Source organism: Semicossyphus pulcher, unplaced genomic scaffold, assembly GCF_022749685.1.
Source record: "Semicossyphus pulcher isolate SPU_LCO1_2020_fin unplaced genomic scaffold, fSemPul1.0.p SCAF_17, whole genome shotgun sequence".
Taxonomy (NCBI): Eukaryota; Metazoa; Chordata; class Actinopteri; order Labriformes; family Labridae; genus Semicossyphus; species Semicossyphus pulcher.
This window is the reverse complement of record NW_027211681.1, coordinates 11152439-11175662: the sequence shown is the minus strand read 5'-3', so window position 1 is coordinate 11175662 and position 23224 is coordinate 11152439. Positions and strand designations below refer to the sequence as shown.

At 43.3% G+C, this 23224-nt stretch overlaps 1 protein-coding gene across 11 annotated transcripts in view; it reads left to right on the top strand.

The window, feature by feature from the left end:
• LOC138595412 (nuclear factor 1 X-type-like) overlaps positions 1 to 23224 on the top strand; it is a 106789-nt gene that overhangs the window by 20709 nt on the left and 62856 nt on the right. For 6 of the 11 annotated variants that reach the window (XM_069666818.1, XM_069666808.1, XM_069666811.1 and 3 more), the window contains exons 1-2: positions 12003 to 12233; positions 13626 to 14157. In XM_069666818.1, the coding sequence (XP_069522919.1) occupies positions 12012 to 12233; positions 13626 to 14157 (754 nt within the window). In that variant the 5' untranslated portion in view covers positions 12003 to 12011. Of the gene's footprint in view, positions 1 to 12002; positions 12234 to 12255; positions 12787 to 13430; positions 14158 to 23224 lie in introns of those variants that run through there. The other 5 variants (XM_069666812.1, XM_069666817.1, XM_069666814.1 and 2 more) reach the window with 3 other exon arrangements.

Here is a 23224-nt window from a genome sequence, read left to right as displayed (position 1 = left end):
TTTAAGCATTCTTGCGGTCCTCCCTCTGGCTTGTGGTGAGTTAACTGGCACTGGGGCGTCCAGCAGAGAGAGAGAGGGAGGGGGGGGGGGGAGGGAGAGAGAGGGAGGGGAAAGATAAAGAAGACAGAGACAGAAATGGGAGGCTCGATTAAGAGATTGCAACAAAAAGATGTGTAAAGAAAGAGAGAGAGAGAGAGAGAAAGGTGGCTACAGAGTGAGAGAAACATGTTGTCCCAGACGCTGGAGAAACAGAGGAAAAACACACATCGCCGTCAAACTTCCCGGCAGGTTTTTTCCCTCCTTGCTTTGGGGTTAAGCGCGCGGCCGCTCTTCGTATTTATTTTTATATTCAGATGTTATGGATTGCTCCGGGAAAAGGCCGTCCCCTTCCCAGCAAGAGGAATTAATACTGTTTGAATGTTCTCTCAGGAGTCTAAAAGGAGGGATTTTGCAACGGGAGGTTTATACGTGAAAACCTGACCACTGCTAAATAAACACACGGGGGATGATTAAAAAGTGACCCTTGTTTGTTGACTCTCTGCTTCTGGCCTGTGTGTGTGCACCTGTCTCCTAGTTTATCCAACGCATGTATGCAGAAAAAGGGCAACAGGAAGCGTAATATAATACACACTATTAAAGAGAATAGCGAAACTGGTGAGTCCGACAATGATGAATGCAACTTGACAGGTGTGAATATTTATACTCATGCATGCGCCGCTTTTCACACTAAAAAGTAGAGAAAATAGACCCTCAGAGGTTCCTCCTGCAGCCGGGCAGAGCACAGATTGATGGCGCTGGCCGGTGTGTATTCAAGCCGCCTTCCACGCAGGTGATAAAATCCTGGAGAGGAAGGCCGGGCGGCTCAGAGTCTCCGGGTTCATCCGCTGCACTGTATGAGCCCGAGTCAACCAACACCGAGCGCGTTCTCATCTGAAATATGCGCTCACTTTCCTGACACTTCATCCGTTTTCTGTCTTTCTGTCTCACTCTCTGAACCAGCCTCTTTCTTTTTGCTCTTTGTGTTTGCTTATCTCTGTCTGCTCTCCCCATCCCTCATGTCTCCCCTCTCCCTCTCTCTCTCTCTCTTTAAGTCTCTTACTTCTCTTACTCCATTTTACCTCACTCTTTCCAGCCCCCTCTCTGCTACTTCTCTCTTTCATTCCCTCAGGAAGAGCCACAGTCTTATCTGGGATATGTTGGATTTGGTGAGCTTAAAAGCCACTTTACTAACTCCCTGTCTGCCTCCTGAGAAGAGCGCAGGCTATCTTCAACAGTTTCACCGTTTGCCAGGCTTTGTCTGCAGGAATGCTGCTCATCTGAGCAACTTTTCACTCCCTATCGTCCTTTAATGCTAATCCTTTACCTGGACTTCCACCCTCTTCTTTTCTCCCTCTCTCTCCTTCCCTTCCCCACTGACTAAAATCTTTGATACACACATATTGGGTTTCTTTGGTGATGTGAAGGAATGCTAATGTATCATAACCATATTACAGTACTTAGAGGAAGCAAATGGTGCCAAGTGCTATCTGGAGAATCAAATCTCTGCACAAGAGCCCTTTCTCTCCCTTTAGATTGAAAAATGGTGTTCTCATTTTGATTTTTTCCTCTCTGGAAATGTATAAAAAGCTGAAAGCCCCTCTAAAATGTGATGAAACAATGGCGTTGTTGTATTCAGTAATGCAATTTCTCAAGGAATTGGAAAGCTAGCCTAAATAAAGATGAAGCCAAATCCTGTTTTGCATCAGGCAGCCTCTGCGGCCACAATATTTCCCTATATGTAGCTCTCTGAAACACGACCCGGAGAATATTTGTGCCATCAGTTTGTGCATGGGCGTAAACATCTTGCATGCAGTGCTGAAAAAAAGTTGGTTGTCAGAGTTAAGAGTAAAAACTGTTCATTTAAAACGGCACTGATGTTCAGGAAAGACACTTTTTAAAGCGTGTAAATCCAGAAGCAATGCTGACAGGATATGACTCGACCCGGGGCAGGCCCTCTCTGGCATGTGGCAGCAAACTGGAGAGAGGGATTTGCTCGTTTTATTATTAGGGCCTGTGTGTGTTGTTGATGGAGCCGCTCCATCCATGTTGATTCACAGAGAGACAGCGGTGACGGCCACACTGAGCCGGGGCGTCAGGCTTGGCTGATGACTCCAGCTCCTGAGAACGGCACCGCAAAGGCAAACCCTGCGTGCCTGTGTATGTATATGCGTGCAAGTGCATTCATGTGGATGTGGTGTGTGTGTGCGTGCGTGTGCGTGTGTGTTTCAGTCCTTTCAGCCAAGAAGCCTCAGCAGCATCTGACGTGGCAGCTCTCGCTGCTTTCAGTCCAGCTCGCTCCTTCTGGCTCACTTTTCTGTGATACTATCTTTTCATACAATCACATGTTTATAAATGGAGACTGGCTGGTGTTTCATGCCGGACCAGTTTCCCTGAGAAGTGATAAACAGTGCACCATTCGCTGCAGAATAACATGGCACGAGAAGAGTATTTATTGCAGTTTAGAAATGTAGTTTCTTTTCTTTCAAGTAGAAAACAGAAAATCTGAGAAAAAGGGAAAAATAGCTGGCATGATTCAATCTGAGGCCGGCGGGGCATATTTAGTTACACATACGCTGTATTTCACTTACATGTGATTCCATTTCTCAGAATAATTGAGAGGGATTTCAAGGTAACCAAGGGCCAATAGGAAACACTATAAACGCTGTATGCAAGAAAGTGTCTGTCATTAACTGCAGCATCTACAGCTCAAGAAGCGTGTTCTTTCTCATACTCCGAGACACTTGGATGAGTGATACAGCACTTTGTTTCCTTTTTTTTTTGGGTCCTCATTTTTTATCGAGGTGGGTTTCCTCCATTTTATGTCCCCTCCGAGCGTATGTACTTATGGCCGTCTGCCTGTGGTGCTGTGGTGCTCCTGAGGTCTGTGCGAGGTGGTAGTTTAGGCTGGGTGAGTTAGCGAGCGTGGTCACAGAGGAGATAACTGCACACACACTCTCCCAGAGGCGCCCGTCTGCACCCTGCGTCTCTGTGTCCTCCCCTTGCTTTGGTCTTTTTTAAAAAAGGAAAGCTGCTGGTTTGAGAGGATAAAACTTTCAGAATGATTTATTTGTGTGTGCGCACGTGTCCTCATGATTTGGTGTGTGTTTGTGTGGTTGTGAAGCCTCTTTGTTTCTCGCCCTGCATGCGTCTGTGTGCTTCTTCCGGCCTGGCATGGCGCTCGCCCTACAGGGACTGCCACTCAAAATGGGCAGAGCGACCTTTAACCCTCACACTGCCAGCTCGGAGTCACGCATAACTTGCCGCCGTATCAAGAGCCCGTCTCCCTTTAACCCAAAGTCCGTCATGCGTGGCAGAGATTAGGGCCCGGCTCTCAGGAAGCCATTTGGAACAGACACCTTTTAACCCTAATGGGATCAGAGTGAAGCCACTTGGAGCAGCCACCCACTCTTAACCCCTAACACCACCCGACTCAGCGCAGACAAGGCAGAGTGCACAGGCAAAGGCCCAGCTCATATCATGCCACAGGGAGCGGGCACCGTTTAACCCTCGCAGCGCCAACTGAGCGCAGGCAGAACTCCAGCTCACATGATAAGCAGAATTAAATCCACAAGCTTCAGTGTTCCTGATAGGGAGCGCACTGATGCGGAATTAGGACGGTAATGTAACAGGGTTGGTCTCCCATCTGCAGAGGGGCACGCCACGAACATTTGCAGAGCTCTAATTGAAAATGATAAATTGTGGTCACCAGGGTAAAAGTCTGAGAACTCGCTGTGATTTATTGGAGGAGGTCATAGATTAAAAATCAACACACTGTAACTTATTTATGTTGAACTATTTTGTAATTTAAGAAGTTTTGAAACAACAATCACGAGAAACTTGCTACAATAAACCCATGTCCATAATACTGTCATGTGTCCGTTCAAGAAGAAATAAAGCCACTGAGAATCGTAGAGTTCGGATTAGAAACAATAAGTCTTAAAAGAGGTTTTTAAAGCCCTTTAAAGAAAATCACTAGTTTAATCCATCGCTCACGAATTTACTCATTTTGAGCAATACATATCCTTCCACACGAACAAATAGGCCCCTGTTTAAGCACATAAGTATGGCCTGACGCACGTTTCAACCACATCGGCTTTACTAATTCTTTCTTAAGTAAAAGGAAAGTTTTTGTGCGCGCCGTTGACATCCTGCTCAATAATCAAAGAGGCATCCATCACGCTAAAATAAGGAATAAACTTGCAGTGAAAGTGCGGGAAAGCGAGCCAAGTGACTCCTCCAAATTATGCATTCAATTCACAAAGCTGCCAGATGATAAAATAGTCGTATAAACTGCATCAGATAAAGACAAAGTTAATTTTATTGAGAGATACTTTCCCTTTAAGGGAAGTTCCAGGGCATGAGTTGCAGCATGAGTGGCTGTGTGTGTGTGTGTGTGTGTGTGTGTGATAGAGAGAGAGAGAGAGAGAGAGAGAGGGAGAGGCTGAAGGGAGTTTCTGCACTTGCCTGTCTGGCAGTGGCAGAGGAATGAGTGTACAAGTTTGAGTCAAGCTGTTTGAGAGAGGCAGCGAGAAAAAGGAGAGGAGAGGGAGATCCTCAGTGAAGGGAGTGAGGGGGAACAGAGGAGTGGGAGATGCTGGGAGACGGATAGCAATCGTGATAGAGGGAGCGCAGGGGATTGGTAGAAGTTAGGAGGAACAGTATGGAGCTTAGGAAAGGATAAGAGTGGAGTGTTAGAGAGAGAGAGGGAGGGAGGAGCAGAGTAAGAGGTGAAAGAAATAAATGAGGGAATGGAGGAGTAGGTGATGGTGGTAGTGGTGGTGGTGGTGGTGGGGGGCACAGGATGAATGTGTGAGTTGGGCTAGTGGTGAAGCATTTGCATAAAGGGTGAGGGCACTCTGCCCGGCTTTGGGGAGAGGTTGGCACCTCGCCTTGCCGACTGGCAGAACGAGGACCAGGGAGGAATAAAAGAATGAGGGGGGAGCAAAAGAGTGAGAGAGAAAGTCTCTCAATAGTGCATCTCTTGTGTGAGGAGAAGCAGGCCTTGGCTGCTGTAGGAGCACGGAGGGCATGGAGGGTGTGTGTGGGGGGGGCATATCGGGTTTCATTATCTGCTTGATTCCTGCTGTATTTGCTAACCATGAGGTTCAAAGCCCTGTGTGCAGCTGTACAGGGCCGCGGAGCCGCTGTGTGCCGCTGGCATGTGCCCACTGGAGCTCTGTAGGTGTGTGCAGCGTGCGCTTCTGTTCGGACAGAAAGTGTGAGACGGACACTGACCTGGCCTCTATACCCTCTCTCTCACACACACACACACACACACTCCAAGTATCACACGGCCTACTTGACCTTATCAGGAATGGCCGCCCTTGTCGAGGAGAAATGCTCCACACACAGTTGCACTGCAAAGAAATGCCCTAACATCAGCGTGTGTGTGTGTGTTTGACTCTGGTTTATGTGCGCGTATTTGCCATGCTGACGCCACAGAAACAGTCGTAATGTAAACACACATAGGGTACAAAAGCAGAAGTCTATATGTAGTCACTTAGCGTACATGTAATCCTATACAGCCCCGTCTAGCTGCGGCCACATGCTGAAATGGTTTGATTAAATCATTGTTTGTGCCAGAATCTCCTAATTTAGTTTGAAATCTATAATTCTGCCCAGTTTTATTTATATGACGATAACATCATCCCCCAGAGAAACATTCTGTCTAACTGACGGCACTTTTATCAAGATTAAAATTCAGTATAATAGTATAATGTTTCACACAGCCGTCTTTACAGTTCTGCACAGTACACTCTGGTGCATGCAGTGTGTACGTTTTGAATTCTGCTCAGCAAATTGACGCCAAAACCCCCCAAAAAATGATCATCACAGAATTTATTTTGAAGTTTTCCAAATTGAATTCATTTCTCCATAATTTAGATTGGGAATATAAGCCACTTGTGGGGTTACAGTTACGTTTATAATTAGCTAAAGAAGGTGACATTTATTTAGATGGGTGTGAGTAATAGAAAGAGGCCACAAACCTCAAGAAAATCCTGGCTGAATACATTTAGGTTTGTCAAAAAAAAAAATCCTGAAGAGCCCTTGATCTTATCTCTTCTGTGCTTACATTTCAGGCAGAAACAGTCTGCACACACAAACCCAATCGCACAAACGTGAAGGCATATTTGAGTCTAAAATTACCCAGGTCTGCAGTCATGTCAGAAGCCCCAGCTTAGCTATCAGTTCTTGTGTCTCTGGAGCTGTTTAAAGTTCGTTCGCTCCGTCTTTCCCTCTCAGCCTCATGCCACAAATGGCTTCCAGACTTTCACACATAGTAATGCTTCAGTGTGTAAACAGCCGTAATTACAAACGATGCACAGACACACTTTTAACATCAATCTGTGCCGATGGGAGGAAGCGAGCATAAAGAGGGGAAGTTTTTCTCCTTTTTTTTCCAGGGAGGAGAATGGATGAAAAGGTGTTTGAGCTGGATGGAAACGGAAGGACTGGCAGGGATGAAGTAAAGGAGGAAATTTTTTAGAAGAATAATGCGGGTCTTTGTGCGAGTGTATGTGTGTGGCCTTGAATAAGTGAATGAAAAGGGAAGAAAAAAAGGGACATTTTTTTGTATTTCATGAGTTTCCAAGGAAAATGTAGTTTATGTTCTGTTATTTTTTGTATCCCTGAGGTTTGTTAAGTGACTAACCCATCACCCTTTAATGGCAGGCAGGCCAGCGCACCTTACCCCTTATCCAAACATGAAGACACTCCTCCCTCCTTTGGTTTCTTTTTCAACGGATTGAACAGAAACAGCAAAAAAAATGACCTGACGTCATTGATACAAAGAACAAACAGCTCAAGAAACTTAAACCCAAATTATTTCACACACACACACACACACACAAGTGCGCTGAACACACACACACACATAAGGGGAAAATAGTTCAGATCTCTTACAGTCTTTCCCTTACATCACCGGTACTTGACGGGATGTCAAAGTTAAATTACAGTTGTGACACGTCCCAACACTGCAACTTTCATTTGCTTTCTCTGTGTGTGTTTCGTCTTTATTTTACAGCATTGACTAAACACTTGCGTGAGACTAATATTATTTGATAACTCAACTCGCCTTCAGTTACATGGCTTTAGCATTTTTTTATATTAAATTGAATTTAGTTTTGTCTTTGTAATTATTTATTCTAAAAAAATATCTTTGAATAATGAAAAATTCGACTACAATCGGGTTTCACAATCTTCCAGCAAATTGGCAAATAAATGTTAAAATAAATTTGATATAGATTCTGAACATGTATTTAAAAACAATTTATCTGCAGGAATTAAAAGTTTAATGAAATGTGTGTATAAGTCAGGATTTAAATAAAATGAGCTACTGTCCTTTAAAACAATAGTTACAATTTAATATACTTTCAGGATATTAATGTTGATAAATTCCCTGTAGAAATTGCATGTAGGATTTAAAATTCATCATACATTTTGTGTTTAAGAAATTTGAAATCTTAAAACAGAAAAAATTAAACAACATTATTAAGGCATTTTCATTATTTAGGTCATGTTGGCAATAAAGAAATATAAGATAATCTACCATAATATCAGTCAGACATTGGAAGCAGTGCATTAATTGATATAATTTTAGAGAGACGTGATGAAAGGCTGTTTAAGCTTTTTGATGAGGGCTTAATCTATTGTTTATTTTGTTTTGATTTACTATTTATTATACCTTTGTTCGTTTTTAAATTTCATTTGGGCTATTGTTGAAATCAAAATTTCACAGTAAAAAAAAAAAAAAGAAGTAAAGAAGTTTTTTGTTGTTATTATAATGCAAAAAGCTGATATCGTCGTGTCTGAAGCCCAGGTAAAACGAACTGAATGCCTGTTGACGACATGACCGTGAAGGATGCGGCATCAAAGACGTGATGTACCTGATCTTTTTTCCCAAGCATCTTATGCAGGTGTCAGTCCTTTGGCATTTATTTTCATACCAAACATTTATCTCTGATAATTGCATATTAGAGCTGTTGACAACACTGTCGGAAGTAGGCGCAAATTACGCTCGTTAAAATCAATTGTATGCAAATATAGCCCACAGACAGTAACTGATTGTCTTTTTTAAAATTTACATCAAGGTGTTACTAGTCTTGCGTTAGGGAGGCTTCATTTATAAACCAACTGTGACTAAAGGAGGAAAGCTGCAGAAACGCTTCTGTGAAAATTGTTTTCCTGCACCGAGGTCATATTCACACTGTTTTAATTCATTAGCTTCAAGTGCTACACATCCACTTCCGTTTTTTATTCCTAATCGACTTTTTAATATTAATTTTGACCCTTTATGTGCAATGTAGGCCGCACGAGACCGAGGCTGAGGAGAGACCGTTAGAAACACTGGAGTTGAGATTTCACTGCTGGTTGAAGAGGGGCATAAAATATCGACATTTTAGGTATTTAGAGTAGTTTTACTGTCAAGAATAAGACATTTGTTTTATTTTAGCGAACGTAACATAAAAATATGAACTTATAACGCACGGGCGGAGGTTCACAGCGCTGTCCGTCGAGTGACAGAGCAGGTCAGCCGTTACTGCCAAAACTAACGTTAAATTAGTGTTGGGGAGATCACATGACTTTTCCGGTGAACACAGTGATTGAGATGAGGTAATTTATTTTTTCCTAAGTATTCGTTTTCTGTTGTTTTAAAAATACAGAGACACAGGGTGCAGGCCTTTTTGAGCTAAAGGACAGGCTGGCAACACCGAATGGTTTTGGTGTGTTCATCTGTAACTCTGAAAACTTTTGTAGTCAGAACTCAACATAATGTAACAATTAGTGTTTAAACAATAGTTCAATTAAATAAATATCTAATTTGCAACGTTTAAAAGTTACAAATTTGTGCCATTTTATTCATTCATTGTTCAAAGGTCTTTTAGCGGAGGTAGATGTATTAAGGATTTTCACATTAAAAGCCTTACATAAATGACCAAATAATGTAATGAGTAAATTTGCACTTTTCTAATTTCAGTTTTGTTGTAAATACCACCAAAATCTTTACAGCAGTGTCAGATTTTATGGGTTTTCTTTGTCTTGTGTTTTTGGCTGTGGCTGCTGCTCCAAGCTTGGCCTTGTTAATAAAACCTGAGGTGGTTTTCATTTCTCTCCGTCTCTCTGCCTTGCACCCTGTCAGGGAGGGCAGGAGAGGAGATTGTCCTCTTGCCCAGCCTGGCGAACAAAGGTCGTCGTTTTCTGAAAGACAGAGTATGGCATGAAGAGATAAGATGAGCCCGCTTGCTGAAATTATTGCAGAGCCTAAAGAGTTCAGCAGTCGAGGCCCCGAAAAAAAACTGCCACCCTTCGTTCTGCCCCGAAAAACTCTGGGCAAACAGGAGAAACCCTCTCTAATGAGCTGAGGGAATGTGGGTTTGAAAATGTCACCAAAAAAAAAAAAAAAAGAAAACTTGACACATTAAATAGTAGGGTGCCACGCAGACTCATTTCTTGGCCAACATCATAAAAGATCTTGCCTTAACTGCAAATTGTGCACAGACCTCAAAGCCTGTGTTATGCAGTTGTGTATAATTTTGTATTTGGTCCAATTTATGATCATAATAGTATTGGCCTCAGACTAAGTAAGAGATTTAAAAAAGGGGGATTTTTCTGAGGATTACATATTTCATTCAAGTAGTATTTGCTTAATAATATGGATTAATTTGTGGTCTCATGATAATCTTTTTCTTATATAAAGAGTTATGTTGCTGAAAAAATGTTGCATGGCTGGAACTACAAAAGAAAATGTGTTACTGGTTTGAATGGACAAAGGAGCGGTTTGGATTTCCCTGATAATAATCTTGGTTATTTTCATTTAGCCCTGTCTGTAATGGCATGATGATATTACAGGAAGTGACAGTTATACTTGGCACATTTCACTCCTTTTCTTTGTCTGCGGTCCATTCATCAAAAAAAGTCCAGATCCCTTCAGTCTTTTTCAAATAAGTGACAAAGACACCTCCGTCATTATTCTTCAAAAACAAAAACAAACACACACATCCTCTTTAATTCCAACTCCTCATGTTCATTTTGCCCATATTTTTTCTCTGCCTCTACCACCTTCTCTCTTTTTTACGTGTGCGGCGTAGCTATGTAAGGCAGGCGTATGTTAGCATGAACAATAGCTGCCCGGCCCGGCTCGGCCTGGTCCAGATGGGTTCTGCCCCCTCCCAGCATTAGCAGTGATGAGCCAGTCAGGCAGCCAGATAGCCAGCTAGCTACCCACCCCGATAGCCAACCAGTCATTCACAAAGCCAGTCATGTAGCCTCTCAGCCAACCTAACAGCCAGCATGCCAGTCAGTCAGTGGAGCAGCCAGTCATTCAGGCTGCAGCTCCTCTGTTAGACACTGACAGAGGGAGCAGGCCAGGCTAAATCTGATGGTCCTGGGAGCCAACCAGAGGACTCTGGCCTTTGTAGGGCGTTCACACAGACAGCCTGTCCCGTTGCACAGCAGGGGGCTTCAACCCACAATCAAATGGCCGGGCCCTCAACTTTGCCACATGACAAGTTAGCTTTTTGTGGCTGCCCGCCGCCGAGATTCGAGCTTTGACAATGTCTGTAAAATTCCTGTGAGCCCCATTGACTAATTCATGTCGTTTGGACGACATAAATGTGCAGTTTTTTTTTTTTTTGTCATTTGGATGAATGACATTGAAATACGCTTCTAATGAAATGATCGGTCTTTACGTAATTCATACAGATTATATTGAATTGATCCTTGGTAAGAGCCTTTGTCTTTCAAATATTTCTCCCATGGTGCACTGGGCACAGCCTGTCCCTCTGAGGTCATGCAGGTCAGCCAATGACGACGAGACAAAGCGCTTGCCAGGGCAGCTATACAGCCCCGTGCTCCCTCACTTTCTGCTGCTGTTCAGTCCCAATCATGTGCCATTGTGTACTTCATAATGCTGAAAATATGGGCAATTTACTGGCAGCAATAGGAAACAATAATTCATTTCGCTATTACAAAACCCCTCATATCTGAATCTGAAAGCATTAGACTAAGCTTTGTGAATAACAAAGAAGTGGCAATATAGTGTATATTAGACATTTAAAATCTGCAGCATTAACAGCTTAACATGTACAGGCTACTAAAATGAAGCTGTCCACCACAACATTTTCAGCCGTCACTGTCCACTGATTCCTGTCCGTCACCCACAAACGAGATTGCTTTCTAATTTTGTAACAGAAACTTTTAATGCATTTTTGTGTCTATGCTGTCGGGGCTTTTAAAGTGGACTAACAAAAAAAAGAGAGGTAGAGAAGGGGCCAGTTTGGATGTGAGAGTGCATTTTGAAACAGGAGAGCATGTTTTTGGATGGTATTTTTTGTTGGGGTGGGGGGCTGGTGGGGTAACGGGCATTTTCTTCCCCCTCCTCTCTTTGTTTGTGTGGTAAATCCAGGAGCAGCTGCTGGTCTCAGGGTCTAGTGGGATTTTGGGCCTGTGTTTTCTCATGCCATCCCATGCCAAGGTGGTGTAACGCGAGCAGAGAGAGACAGGGAGAGAGAGAGAGAGAGGGAGAGGGGGGGGTGTTTCTGGAGGGGGGGTGGTGTGTGTTTGGGGGGGCAGTTGGAGAGCGAGCTGGTTTGTTGGGACGGCTGTGACCATGCTGGTGACGAAGGCGCGGGTGGTGGGGGTGGGGGGTAATAAGGGGGCTTTAGAAGGCGGGTGCTGTCTGGATTGGATGCATGTAAAATTAATATCCTCTGGACTTTGCCTTTGCACTCGATTGGAACTTGTCTATTTGGCTAATGACGTGCCTTCTGCCTGCACCACACACAGTCCCCGTCTCTCCCCCTCCCTCCCTCTCTCTCACTCACTCTCTCTCTCCACTACCAGCCACCAACCATCCACCCCCCACATCTTTGCTTCTCCCTCTGCCATCTCTCTCTTCCCTCCCTTTCAGCGCTGGGAGCGTGCGTATTGGCTGGGCTGTTTGAGACTCGGTGCCAAATAGGTGGGCCCTCTGCATGTTGGCACAGACTCAGTCAATGGTTAGAGAAGGAAAGTGGAGAGGAAGAGAGAAAGAGAGACAGAGTTGGAGAGAAAGAGGGGGAAAAAAGAAGCTGCACTCGGGTTTGCCAGCGGTCGTGCACACTCTTCCAACATTGATTCGGTCCTCTTGTTTTGTTTTTTTTTTCTTCTTCTCCTCCGTCCGCACCCCCCTTGTCCAGCTCTCTCTCTCCCTCTCCGTGAGTCTTATGCAGATCCTAGAATACTGAACCAATAGCACGCGCCGCTTTGCCAAGCATTTTTTGTTGTTGTTTTTTCATCAAGATATTTTTTTAATTTTTGCAAACAAGCAAAGACTCTTGTTTTTGACAATTTTATGCTTTTTGCTGCAATTTCTGTTTTATTTTTTCCGTGCACGTCAAGCTCTTTTTTTTTTTTAGCCTTTTAGACAGAGAGATTGCTGAACTTCTCTACACTCTCCTTCTGTTGTGCTCTTGAACAGCACCTCTCCTGCAGCTCCTGCTACAGTACCTCCTGTGTTCCTGTGCTGGTATTACACTACGGCCCCTTGGCCTGTCTCCTCTTTCTCAGCTTTTTCCCCCCTGCTGCTCTTATTGGACACTTTCTCAGCTTCTCTTTTTGCTTATTTTTTTTTTCTCTCAGTCTTTTGTTTTCTTATATATGCAGCATTACTTCAGGGCTTTTTGATTCAACAATCCAGTTACTTTCCGGGTGGCGCATTTTAAATTCCTTTGCAATCGGCGGGTGAATTTATGATGAGAGAGCAAAATGGTAACTACCGTGTTATTTTTGTTTTATTCACATATGTTTTGTGAAAACGACTGTGATCATTTTCAGTGCGGTCGCAATTGTGTAATTTATGGATACATATTTTCAGTTTAATCTCAAATATTACAATTTGGTATGCAAGTACTTAGAAATTATTTTTATTGTTGTATGCATTACATAGTACTTTAGGTATATCTGTTCTATAAATGCTACAAGTAATTTTTCTTTTTTTTTCTCCAAGTGTTTATATCTTGAAGGATATTTGAATTCACGTTTCGCTTCTTAATACTGTTTTTCGTAATGGTCAAATGCAAGTCTGGCAATTTTTTTAATTTTAAAATGAACACATTCATACTGATTGCGGCTGGCACATCAATGTTTACACCAATATTATTTGGACGAAGCCCTCACATTAGACATTTAATTTCCCCCCTTCATCTCTTACCTCTCAGTCTTTCCGTGCTGTGTTGCTCAGTGTTTGTGAAATGTTTCCTTCAATGAGACGTATGTGCCTGTGTTAGGTGTGAGGTAGAGAGTGTATAGCATCTTTTCCTCTCTCTCTCTCTCTCTTCTCTCTCTTCTCTCTCTCTCTCTCTCTCACTTTCTCTCTCTCTCTCTTGGTGCCTCTCGCTCATTCTCTCCCTCCGCTCACACAGAGCAGGCGCTGCCCCTCCATGCTGCGTGCCGGTGCTAACTGCCTCTCTTCTCTCTTCCCTTCCTCACCCCCACTCCCTCTGTCCCCATCCTTTTCTCCCCCATTCTCCCCCTCTCTCTCCACCTCCTGCTTCCCCCCCTCCTCCCTCTCCTCCTCCACCCTCCCCCATTCCTCCTCACTCATCCAGGATGAATTCCACCCCTTCATCGAGGCCCTGCTGCCCCATGTCCGCGCCTTCGCCTATACCTGGTTCAACCTGCAGGCCCGCAAGCGCAAATACTTCAAGAAGCACGAGAAGCGCATGTCCAAGGAGGAAGAGCGCGCAGTGAAGGATGAGCTGCTGGGGGAGAAGCCAGAGATCAAGCAGAAGTGGGCCTCGCGCCTGCTGGCCAAGCTACGCAAGGACATCCGGCCTGAGTTCCGCGAGGACTTTGTGCTCACCATCACGGGGAAGAAGCCCCCCTGCTGCGTGCTGTCCAACCCGGACCAGAAGGGCAAGATCCGTCGCATCGACTGCCTGCGCCAGGCTGACAAGGTGTGGCGGCTGGACCTGGTGATGGTCATCCTGTTTAAGGGCAGCCCCCTGGAGAGCACAGACGGGGAGCGGCTGGTCAAGTCACCACAGTGCAGCAACCCTGGCCTGTGCGTCCAGCCGCACCACATCGGAGTGTCCGTCAAGGAGCTGGACCTCTACCTGGCCTACTTCGTCCACACGCCAGGTATGTGGCCAAGTTTATACTAGACACTAATAGGGACAGATGCCAACACAGAAACACTGGTCATACATGCCCGTGCATATAGATGTCCACACACATTTACATATTAACACACACTGTAAACACACATGTACACACACAGAAACACACACAACACACAAACGTTTGCTTGTGTCTTGGTTTTTGAATGCAGATGGAATGATGAAAATTAAAATACGTAGTACATGGGCACAGTGAAGAAAGTTTCAGAGACACAAAAAGTCTGTTTCAATTTTAGAGGCAAATTAAGATTGTAATTATGCATTAATTATTCAAATTATATTATATGACAATTATGAATTCAGAAGTCTTTTTAAACAATATTATTCTAAATAAAATAATATTTTCCTCAAAGAAAAAAAATTAAAATCACTTCTTGCTTTTGTTTTCTGAGCAATTAGCAAATAGTTTAGCTTTTTGCCTTTTTAATCTTTTTCTGTTTCTTGGTGTTTGTTTACATGACAACATAGTATCAACAATAATAAAAAGAATATGTGAGTGTGTGTCAAGGGCATTTGGCCAGCGTGGTTTGGCAAGTACGTGTTCATTTTTCTGAGCGAGACATTTGCGGCTTCATATGAGCATGTATTTTGTGTTTTTTATAGGAAGGAATTTGCATGCCTGTGTCCGTGTGAGTGTTTTGTATGAGAAAAACACCACTGTCAAATTGTGTGTTTTTGTGCAATGAATGAGAGTGGCTGTTTATAAGATTGTACTCAGTCTGTTTAAGTGTATGTGCCACGATAAGACCATTGTAGCCAGGGATCGTCATTTGGCCATAGCCCAGAGTGTGTGTGTGTGTGTGTGTGTGTGTGTGTGTGTGTGTGTGTGTATTTGTCTGTGTGTGAGGCAGAGCAGAGCCGCGAGTCTCCTGCTCTCAGGCCGCAGGCTGCTGCCGCCTTCACCGTCTGCCTGAACGCTAGCACCACGTTGGACCTGGCTGCCAAACACACACTCACACACAAAATGCCAGTGCTCACAGACAGCCAGTACTATTGCAGCCACCTTCACACCCATATACACACATACAAACACAGCTAAATAAAGATACACACATTTGATAAAAAAAAAAAAAAGAAAAAGAAAAAACAACTCTGTCATCTTTGTAGCGCACTTTCACACGTAGAGCCAAACACGGTTTTAGTCACGATTGCGTACACACACCCACACAGCACGCACTCTCGGCCAAGGACTATCATAGATACAGTTAGATACAGCCAAACATTGTTGTATCTCAGCCACCATCATGGATACACACGCTCACACTCGGCCAAACATCGCTGTAGCCTCCAGTGCGCGTACTCTACTCACACAGCCAAAACGCTGGCTGTGTTGTAGTTTTTCCCCCCCACATTAAAAAAAATCACTGTCGCAGCAACCACACACACATGAAACACATTTCACAGCCAAATCCTCCGAATACACACTAGTTCAGCATTTGCTGGCTTCGTATACATACAAACACACGCTCATGACCTAATATTATCTCAGCTGGAATTTTCTGGAAATTTCAAACAGTGACTCAACCAGTTTCACAGACACACACACACACACACACACACACATTAACTAAAACATATATATTTATATACAGCATACCCCTTTTACTGCCCAAATACACAACCTCACTCTGCCTAGGCACAACTCTTATGGTTGCCGCTGACATTAGTGTAGCCAAATGCTATCACAGCCGCTCTCTCTCTCTCTCTCTCTCTCTCTCTCTCTCTCTCTCTCTCTCTGACACACACACACGCACACACACACAAATCTCAGTCCAGGCCAAACACCTCACACGGCCCAAGCCAAACCCTGGCAGCAGCTCCAGCTTCAGTCCATTGGTCTGTGTGTAGCGTGAAAGCCGTAAAAGAACAAACCATGCTGCCTCAATACGCAACCTTCTCTCGTGCTTTTCAGGCACCTCGAATAAAAAGCAACAAACTAGACAGCTCAACCTGTCTTTAACCTTCATGGTTCAACCTGTTCTGTTAGTTCAAAAATAGTATTTTAAATATGATTACTTTAATTAAACCTCTTATGTCTTCGCTGACTTTGTTTCTGCTCTCTAACTGATCAATGCTTGAAATGATAAAATGATTCATTGTAGATTCTGAGTCACCAAGCTGCGTTTTAGGCATAGCTAATATCAGCTGAGACTTTGCTCAATTTATTGTGAAATATACGGCTCTGTTCAACACTTTGTTTGTAAATTATACATTAGACTGTTCTTAACTCTTATGTTAAGAGAAATGTAGGTTGAAAATTTAGTTTTACACCAAAGCTACAAGGACTTTTAGTTTTGTAAGAGAAATTATTTTTTTAATTTTGATTTATATAATTGAAGTAATAATATAGGTCTGTGTTTCCTTAGACCTACCAACCTTTTCAAAACTTGTGAAAAGGCAAAATGATTCTTGTATAAAGCAGGATGCTGAAACAACGTCTACTTAACAGCCTTATATTATATTTAATTTGTTATATTGTGCTACTAAAAGGGACTTTTTCAAATATAAAACATTGTAGCTACAGATCATTATATTTTACATTTTACTGTATAGGTTGAGTGACGATTGCTTATTAAAAAAAAGCAACATATTTTAAATGTATAAATCCACAATTAAGCGACACACTTAAACTGTAAATGACTACATTTTGATACTCTTCTGAAATCGATATGGACTCTGTTTGCTGCTGCACACTCGTCGCTACACTACTTTAGTTTACAACAGTACAGTAAAACACATGGCTGCTTGGAGGGGCTGCCCAGTGTGCTGCCCATTCATAATGTGGACTTACTGTGTTCTTTTTTATCTTATCTGGCCACCACAGTGTGCCTCTGTACTTTTATCTGCTTCCAAATAGCCCAAGCTCAGTAAAAGTCCTGGTTGGACAGACACTTTGAATGATAGACAGGGACAGAGGGAGAGACAAAGCGCACGGCGTCTGCACACTGACTGTTAAGTCCTAATATGCATTTGTAGGCAAAAAGGCCTAAAGACCTGCATGTACCTGTCCCATCTATCTGTTACAGTGACGTGCGGTTGCATTTTTTGCCTCAGTCGGCGCAATGAATGACAAGATGTGCTCATTGTTTGTTTTTGTTTGGTTTGCGTTTTGTCGGTCTTTAGCATCTCAGTCTTCCTCGCTCCTCTTTGATCCCGTGCACACTTTTGTTTTGTCTCCTTAAACATCGCCCTCATTGTTGCTCTCACAGAGGTAAAGCCTCTGCTGATCTCTTTTGTTTATATTGTAGGAGACACAGGGAGAGAGAGAGGGAGAGAGAGCACGTTGGAAAGGAAAAGAGGCTGCGATAGTGATTGTTCTGTTTGGCAGCTCCCAAGCCCCGTTGGTGTGGGAAGAAGAGAAAGACGTCTTGTGTTTTGTTTATGACAGAGTGGCAAAAGCTGCCACGGGGAATCTCTGGGCTTGCCGTCAGGCTTTCTCAGGCTGTTCTGCAGCCAGCCAGCCTTTGAGATCCTCTCTATTACGGAGAATAACACGCTGCAGCCGTAAAAGAACAAACCATGCTGCCTCAATACACAACCTTCTCCCGTGCTTTTCAGGCACCTCAGATAAAAAGCAACAAACTAGACAGTTCAGCCTGTCTTTAAACAGTGTAACTGAAATATTGGCAGAGAATAGAGAAGACTGGAAGAGATGTTGTCAGGGTAGTGCAGTGAGTAGTGCATTATATTTACTGTTTAATTATGAGTGAGTGATTGGTATCACAATAGAGATAGTGGCCCTTGGCCCATATGAGCCAAAGGTCTGCACACTAGCAGGGGCCCTTTGATAACCCGTGGATGGTGTGTTAGTGGTTTAATTTACAATAGAGGTTTAAATATAATTCTCTCTACTGTTTGTCTGACTAATTCTCAGTTGTGTTCATTTGTACATCATATGAGGAGAAATCGTTTAGCTGCTTCTTTCAGTGTTCAGTGGACTATATGATTGATAACCTTTGAGATGTTTTAGCTTAAACTCAGCACATTTATGATTTATTCAAGGCTGGAAAAATAGCAGATTAAAAAAAACATTTGTGAGTTAGCTCAGCGCACTTAGTCATATTTTGGACTTCATTCTTACTGCTTTCTTTTCTTTCTTTTTTTTTTACTTTACTTTCTTTTGTAAGCCATAAGTGTGATCATGAAAAGATGTTTCAAATGTGTTTCCAATCAAAAGTGCAGTACAGGAAATTTGCAGTCACTCCGAGGGAGGTGTGAAATGTGCTCGCCGTGCCATTTCTGCCATGACCGCTCCACACTCCACGCTCTACGGTGCCAGATCCCGCCTCCCTCCCGCTATAGCAATAGTAATGCCTTGGACGGAGCTATGAGACACAGCAGAGAAACCCTAGCGCCGCAGCCAGCCCCCCGGCCAACTCGCTGACCACAGGAAGGATTCACAAATAAAAACCCTACTCGTTCATCTTTGAGGAAAACTCCACAAGGATTATAGATTTAAGGCGAGTGTGAGGGGAAAGTAAGAATAAGAGAGTGAAACCGAGAAAAAGAGAGGCATCATGACAGCCAGAAGTTGACAGCATCTTTGATAGCTTCCACAGGTTCCCACAGCTCCGTGTCTCAGTGTTTCTCTTTTTCCTGTGAAAATAATCTGTTGTTAATTACTTCCTGGATCTCTTCTGCTGCTCCCATGACATCACAAGGGTTGAGTGGACTGTCATTGTGTGTAAGTGTTTTTGTTTGTGTCTGTGTGTGCGCACAGCTCAGGACGGCCCTCAGCAGTGAAGTTTTGATTAAATGAAATCTCAACAGTGAGGGAGTCGGTCAGGTCTGAGGCTTTTGTATTGTTTGTGGTGGGAACATGGCCCACGCCGGCTAAAAAAAGCTCTCCACATGCAGAGCGGCTTTGGCATCAGAAAATATTCGCCAACGGCTCTTGTTTAGCTGAGGCGCATCTTTTTTTGCGTGTCTGTCTTTCTATGTGGCGTCAGGGGCATGTCGAGGTGGCTACGTATCAAATCTGAAGGGTTAAGATAGAGGGAAAGCCCCGTCATTAGAGAGATGGAGTGAGAGGGAGTCTTCTCACACTATTCTTGGCTTCAGAAAAAAGTCTGTGTATTTGGATAGCTAACGGTATCAGGCTAGCCAAAGCCCTGTTGTGTGCTCATTCGCTCCAAAACATGCACACACACACACGCAAGGCTAACATTGGGGTGTCACAGACGTACATAGATTGGTCCAAAACCGCAGGGTCTGTATTTATCTCATGAGACCATGATGACACAAGTAGACTCGAGGGAAAATAAAAAAAAAACATGAGAAAGGCGAGTCAAAGACAATGTTGTTATGTTTCGTCTCCCATCAAATTGACCAACAAAAACTGGCATGCTCCGTGACACGGTGCCTTTGTCCTAGAAACAGCTCCCTGCTTTTTCGCTTTTTTACATAACGATCATAAGCCTCAATTTCTTTGGCTGTGTGTGACTCAGGGGAGAGAGTAAAACCTCTGAACATTTCTGCTCTATCCGCATCTGTTTCCTTTTGTGTGAAGAGCTACAGCACTGGGAGATATGAGGTAAACAGATTATTCCAGTGAAATCGGGAGGCCATCGTCATGTTGATACAGACAAATGAGGCAGTTTGGTCCATTTGGCCCTTTTATCGTCATCACTTTTCTCTGATCCCCCCTTTTTCTTTTTTGAATCACCTCAGCTGTGAGATTTTTTCTGCTTCTCCTCAGAGGAAGGTCTGCATTATGAAAGCAACACAGGTAGAAACGCAGGAGACATTTCTCAGCTTTGTATTCTGCAGTTCTTCGTGATGGAACACAGAAATCCTATCCCAGAGTCAGAATAAATATTGCACATGTTTTCCTCGTTACTAACCACACAGACCTTTTTTTGCCTTTGTGGTATTCTTCTTTAATACATCATTTATCATTTCAATTACATCTACCTTGTGTATGTAGTAATTTAACATTTAATAAAGGGGTAAGATTAAGTGTACAGTTTTTCATCCTTTTTATCCTTTCTTTAAATTAATTAGTCAAAACAAGTTATGGAAATCAAATAAAATATGTCTTTATTAATATTAAAAGATAATAAAGCAAATCAAATGTACATTATTATGTGATTCATTGAAGGATATTTTTCTCAGTGCTCAGCATTTTTCCTTTTGTATGAAAGAAAAAAGGAAAAAAAGGTCTTTTTCACACACTGCTGAACCCGGTCTAATACCTACTGTAAAGATTTAATTACACATTAAAACACATTAAGGATTGTTAAATAAAAATGGGTGTAGGCTAAGCTAAGCACGCAGTGATAAAAACTGCATTCTTTACTCGAGCTGAGTAGGCTTTTTTCCGTTTTTTATTTGGAAAAAAACAAGAGAGAGCAAAAAAAAAAAAAGGAGAGAAAGAAGGGGAGAAAAAGGAGGAGAAGAAAAGAAAGAGGTTATTGAGAAAAGAGAGAGTCAGAAGCAGCGAGGGGGTGGTATTGTCTGTATTAATACTGTGTCTTCCCAGTGCCGGGTCTCTTTTCAGGCTTTTGTAGCCGCGCCAACCATGAAATGTGTCTGTCCCCAAAAACCATATACCCACTCAGGAGGGTTTCCCGACCTCAGAGAGACAGAGAGGAGGAGGAGGAGGAAAAGGAGCAGGAGAAAGAGTGCAATGGCCAATGCTCACTATCAGGCAGGCCAGCCAGAAAGGAGGCAGAGCCAGGGAACATGGCTTATTCACCGGGCTGCACTCACAGCACGGCCCTGGCATCGGCTACCAAGTCTGGCTAACAACGCCATTCAGCACCAAACCGCTTTAGTCGTAGAATGAGAGTCACAGCGCTGTGTTTTGAATCCAAAGCACCATCACTTTCCTCTTTGTTGGTTTTATTCTGTTTTTCACGTCCAGTTACTTAAACCTATTAGAAAAAGCTCTGCCGTGTTTTTTGTTGCTGAGTAACGAGCTCGATTGACATGAAATAGATCAATACTGTTTTAGAAAAAAACCAAATACTTTTTCATTTAATTTTTGCACATGTGGGATGCAGAAAGAAGAAAAATTATTATGTGGGCGAGTTTAACGCTGATGTTCAGAAAGTGAGAGGAGTTGAGAGGAGTTGTGTCGGCGGCCGTTTTTTGGCACGATGCTATCTCTCTGTATGGAAGACGCCAAATTTTCATACACAGTCCCTGCCAACCTCCTCCCTCTGATCCTCGCTTTCTTCTCTTTTCTTTTCTTTCTTTCACTTGTTCCCCTTTTCTTTTATTCCTCTTCAGGGTTCAAATGAATGCCCTCCCCTAGCCTCATTAGCACCCTGGACTCCTGTTTGCAGCTACAGAAAAATGTATAATAACTTGTAAGCACAAACATTTTAGCGCTCAAAAGGACCATTATCCTTGTTTTTTCATGAAAGCAGGCCATCATGGGGCGGTGAGCCTTGACTCTGAATTTTTTTTTTTCTGCGATGTTTCTTTCAATTAGTATGCAAAGATGTTTTGCCACCAGCCATTTGGTTTATATGTCTTCACAAAGACTGGCATGCTGCCTTTTAACGCGATCTTAACATTTCATTTTTGATCACAGGGAGTGTTTTAATTTTTTAAGAAATAGAAGCAATCTTTTTAAGACAGTAGGAGCAGTATTATAAGGGCTGTGTGGCTGTACTTCGCGTTGACGTATTGCTTCAATTTATGAGATATTAAGGAAATTTCATTTTACCACCAATTAAGTTTAGTCCATTTTTTTCTGGTTAAGATTTACACATCATATTTACCAGATTTTTGTGTTTAGTTTTCAGTTAAAAATATGTCAGCGTTTTCACGGCAGACCACTCGCTCCTTTTAAAAGACAACCTTCATGAGGGCATCGTTTGGTGTTTGTTACACCGTGAGAAGGAGAGCAGTTTAGAGAAGACAGAAAGTGGGGTGGTGGGGGGGGGCGAATGAGCGAGCTCGCTGAGAAGCACAACAGAATGCAGAGAATCAAATTTGGCATGCGTCTGTGTAAGCGAGTAAGCTTCAAATCAGTTTGGACACAGATCTAGGACACTAGACGGAGAGAAGAAAGAGGGATGAAACGGGATAGGGAACAACATGTGATTGAGAGGGGGGATAGTGTGTATATGTGTATGTGTGTTTAGGCGATGGGGGGGGTATTTAAGTAGAGGATGAGATAGAGGGGGTTGGTGGGTGAGGTTGAGGGGGTGAGGAGTGTGGGGGGTGTTTGGTAGAGTGTCCCTCAATGACGACTTGAAAAACAGGCCGGTAAATAAATGGAGTAGCAGTAAACAAGGCTCGGCGCTTCATCAAAAGACTCCATTCATCTACGAACAGGAGAGTCTCTCTTTTCTCTGAGGAGAAAGAAAAAGGAACCCACTGACGCTGACGAGAGGACGCCGCTTGTTTAGATAACAGGATGAGTTTGGAGTGGAATGGAGTTGGTGTGTGTGTGTGTGTGTGTGTGTGTGTGCGCACCGATCATGTTTGTGAGAGTTTGGAGGGGGTCCAGAGCAGGTGGGAGGTGGACATAGTCTTAACGAGTGGGTAAGGTGGGGGTAGAGATAGTGTGTTTTTTGTTTGTTCTTTATCACTAGCGTGGATTCAGGGAAGGATTGTGTTTTGGGGGTTATAACTGTGGGATAGGCCGGTGACAGTGTGTGTTTGTGTGACTAGTACAAAGCGGCGTAGGGGGTGGTGTGCTTTTGGCAAGGCTTATGTGCGCGTATGCACAGGCGTGCTAGTGTGTGAGAGTGCATATGTGCATATGTCTCTGTCTGCTCATTATACATGGTTATTTTTTCCAGACCGAGTGCTATGCTCTATTTTGCATGATTTACAGTCTGGTGAGCCAAGCAGCAGCAGGTCTTTTTCATGAGGCTGAGAGAGTTTGGAGCAGAGTCTCGGGGTCTCAGGGACACCGTGGTGAACTGGCCACAGCAAGGTGCCGTGCGTCGCTTTCTGCTTCAGCTGTTCATAATTCAGCCTGTCAGCCTCTTGGCGAAGGGAGACAGGTGGAAAAGTGCTCAAAAGTCCTTTTGCGCATTTCTGTAAAGCAAACTTTTTAATTAAGAACG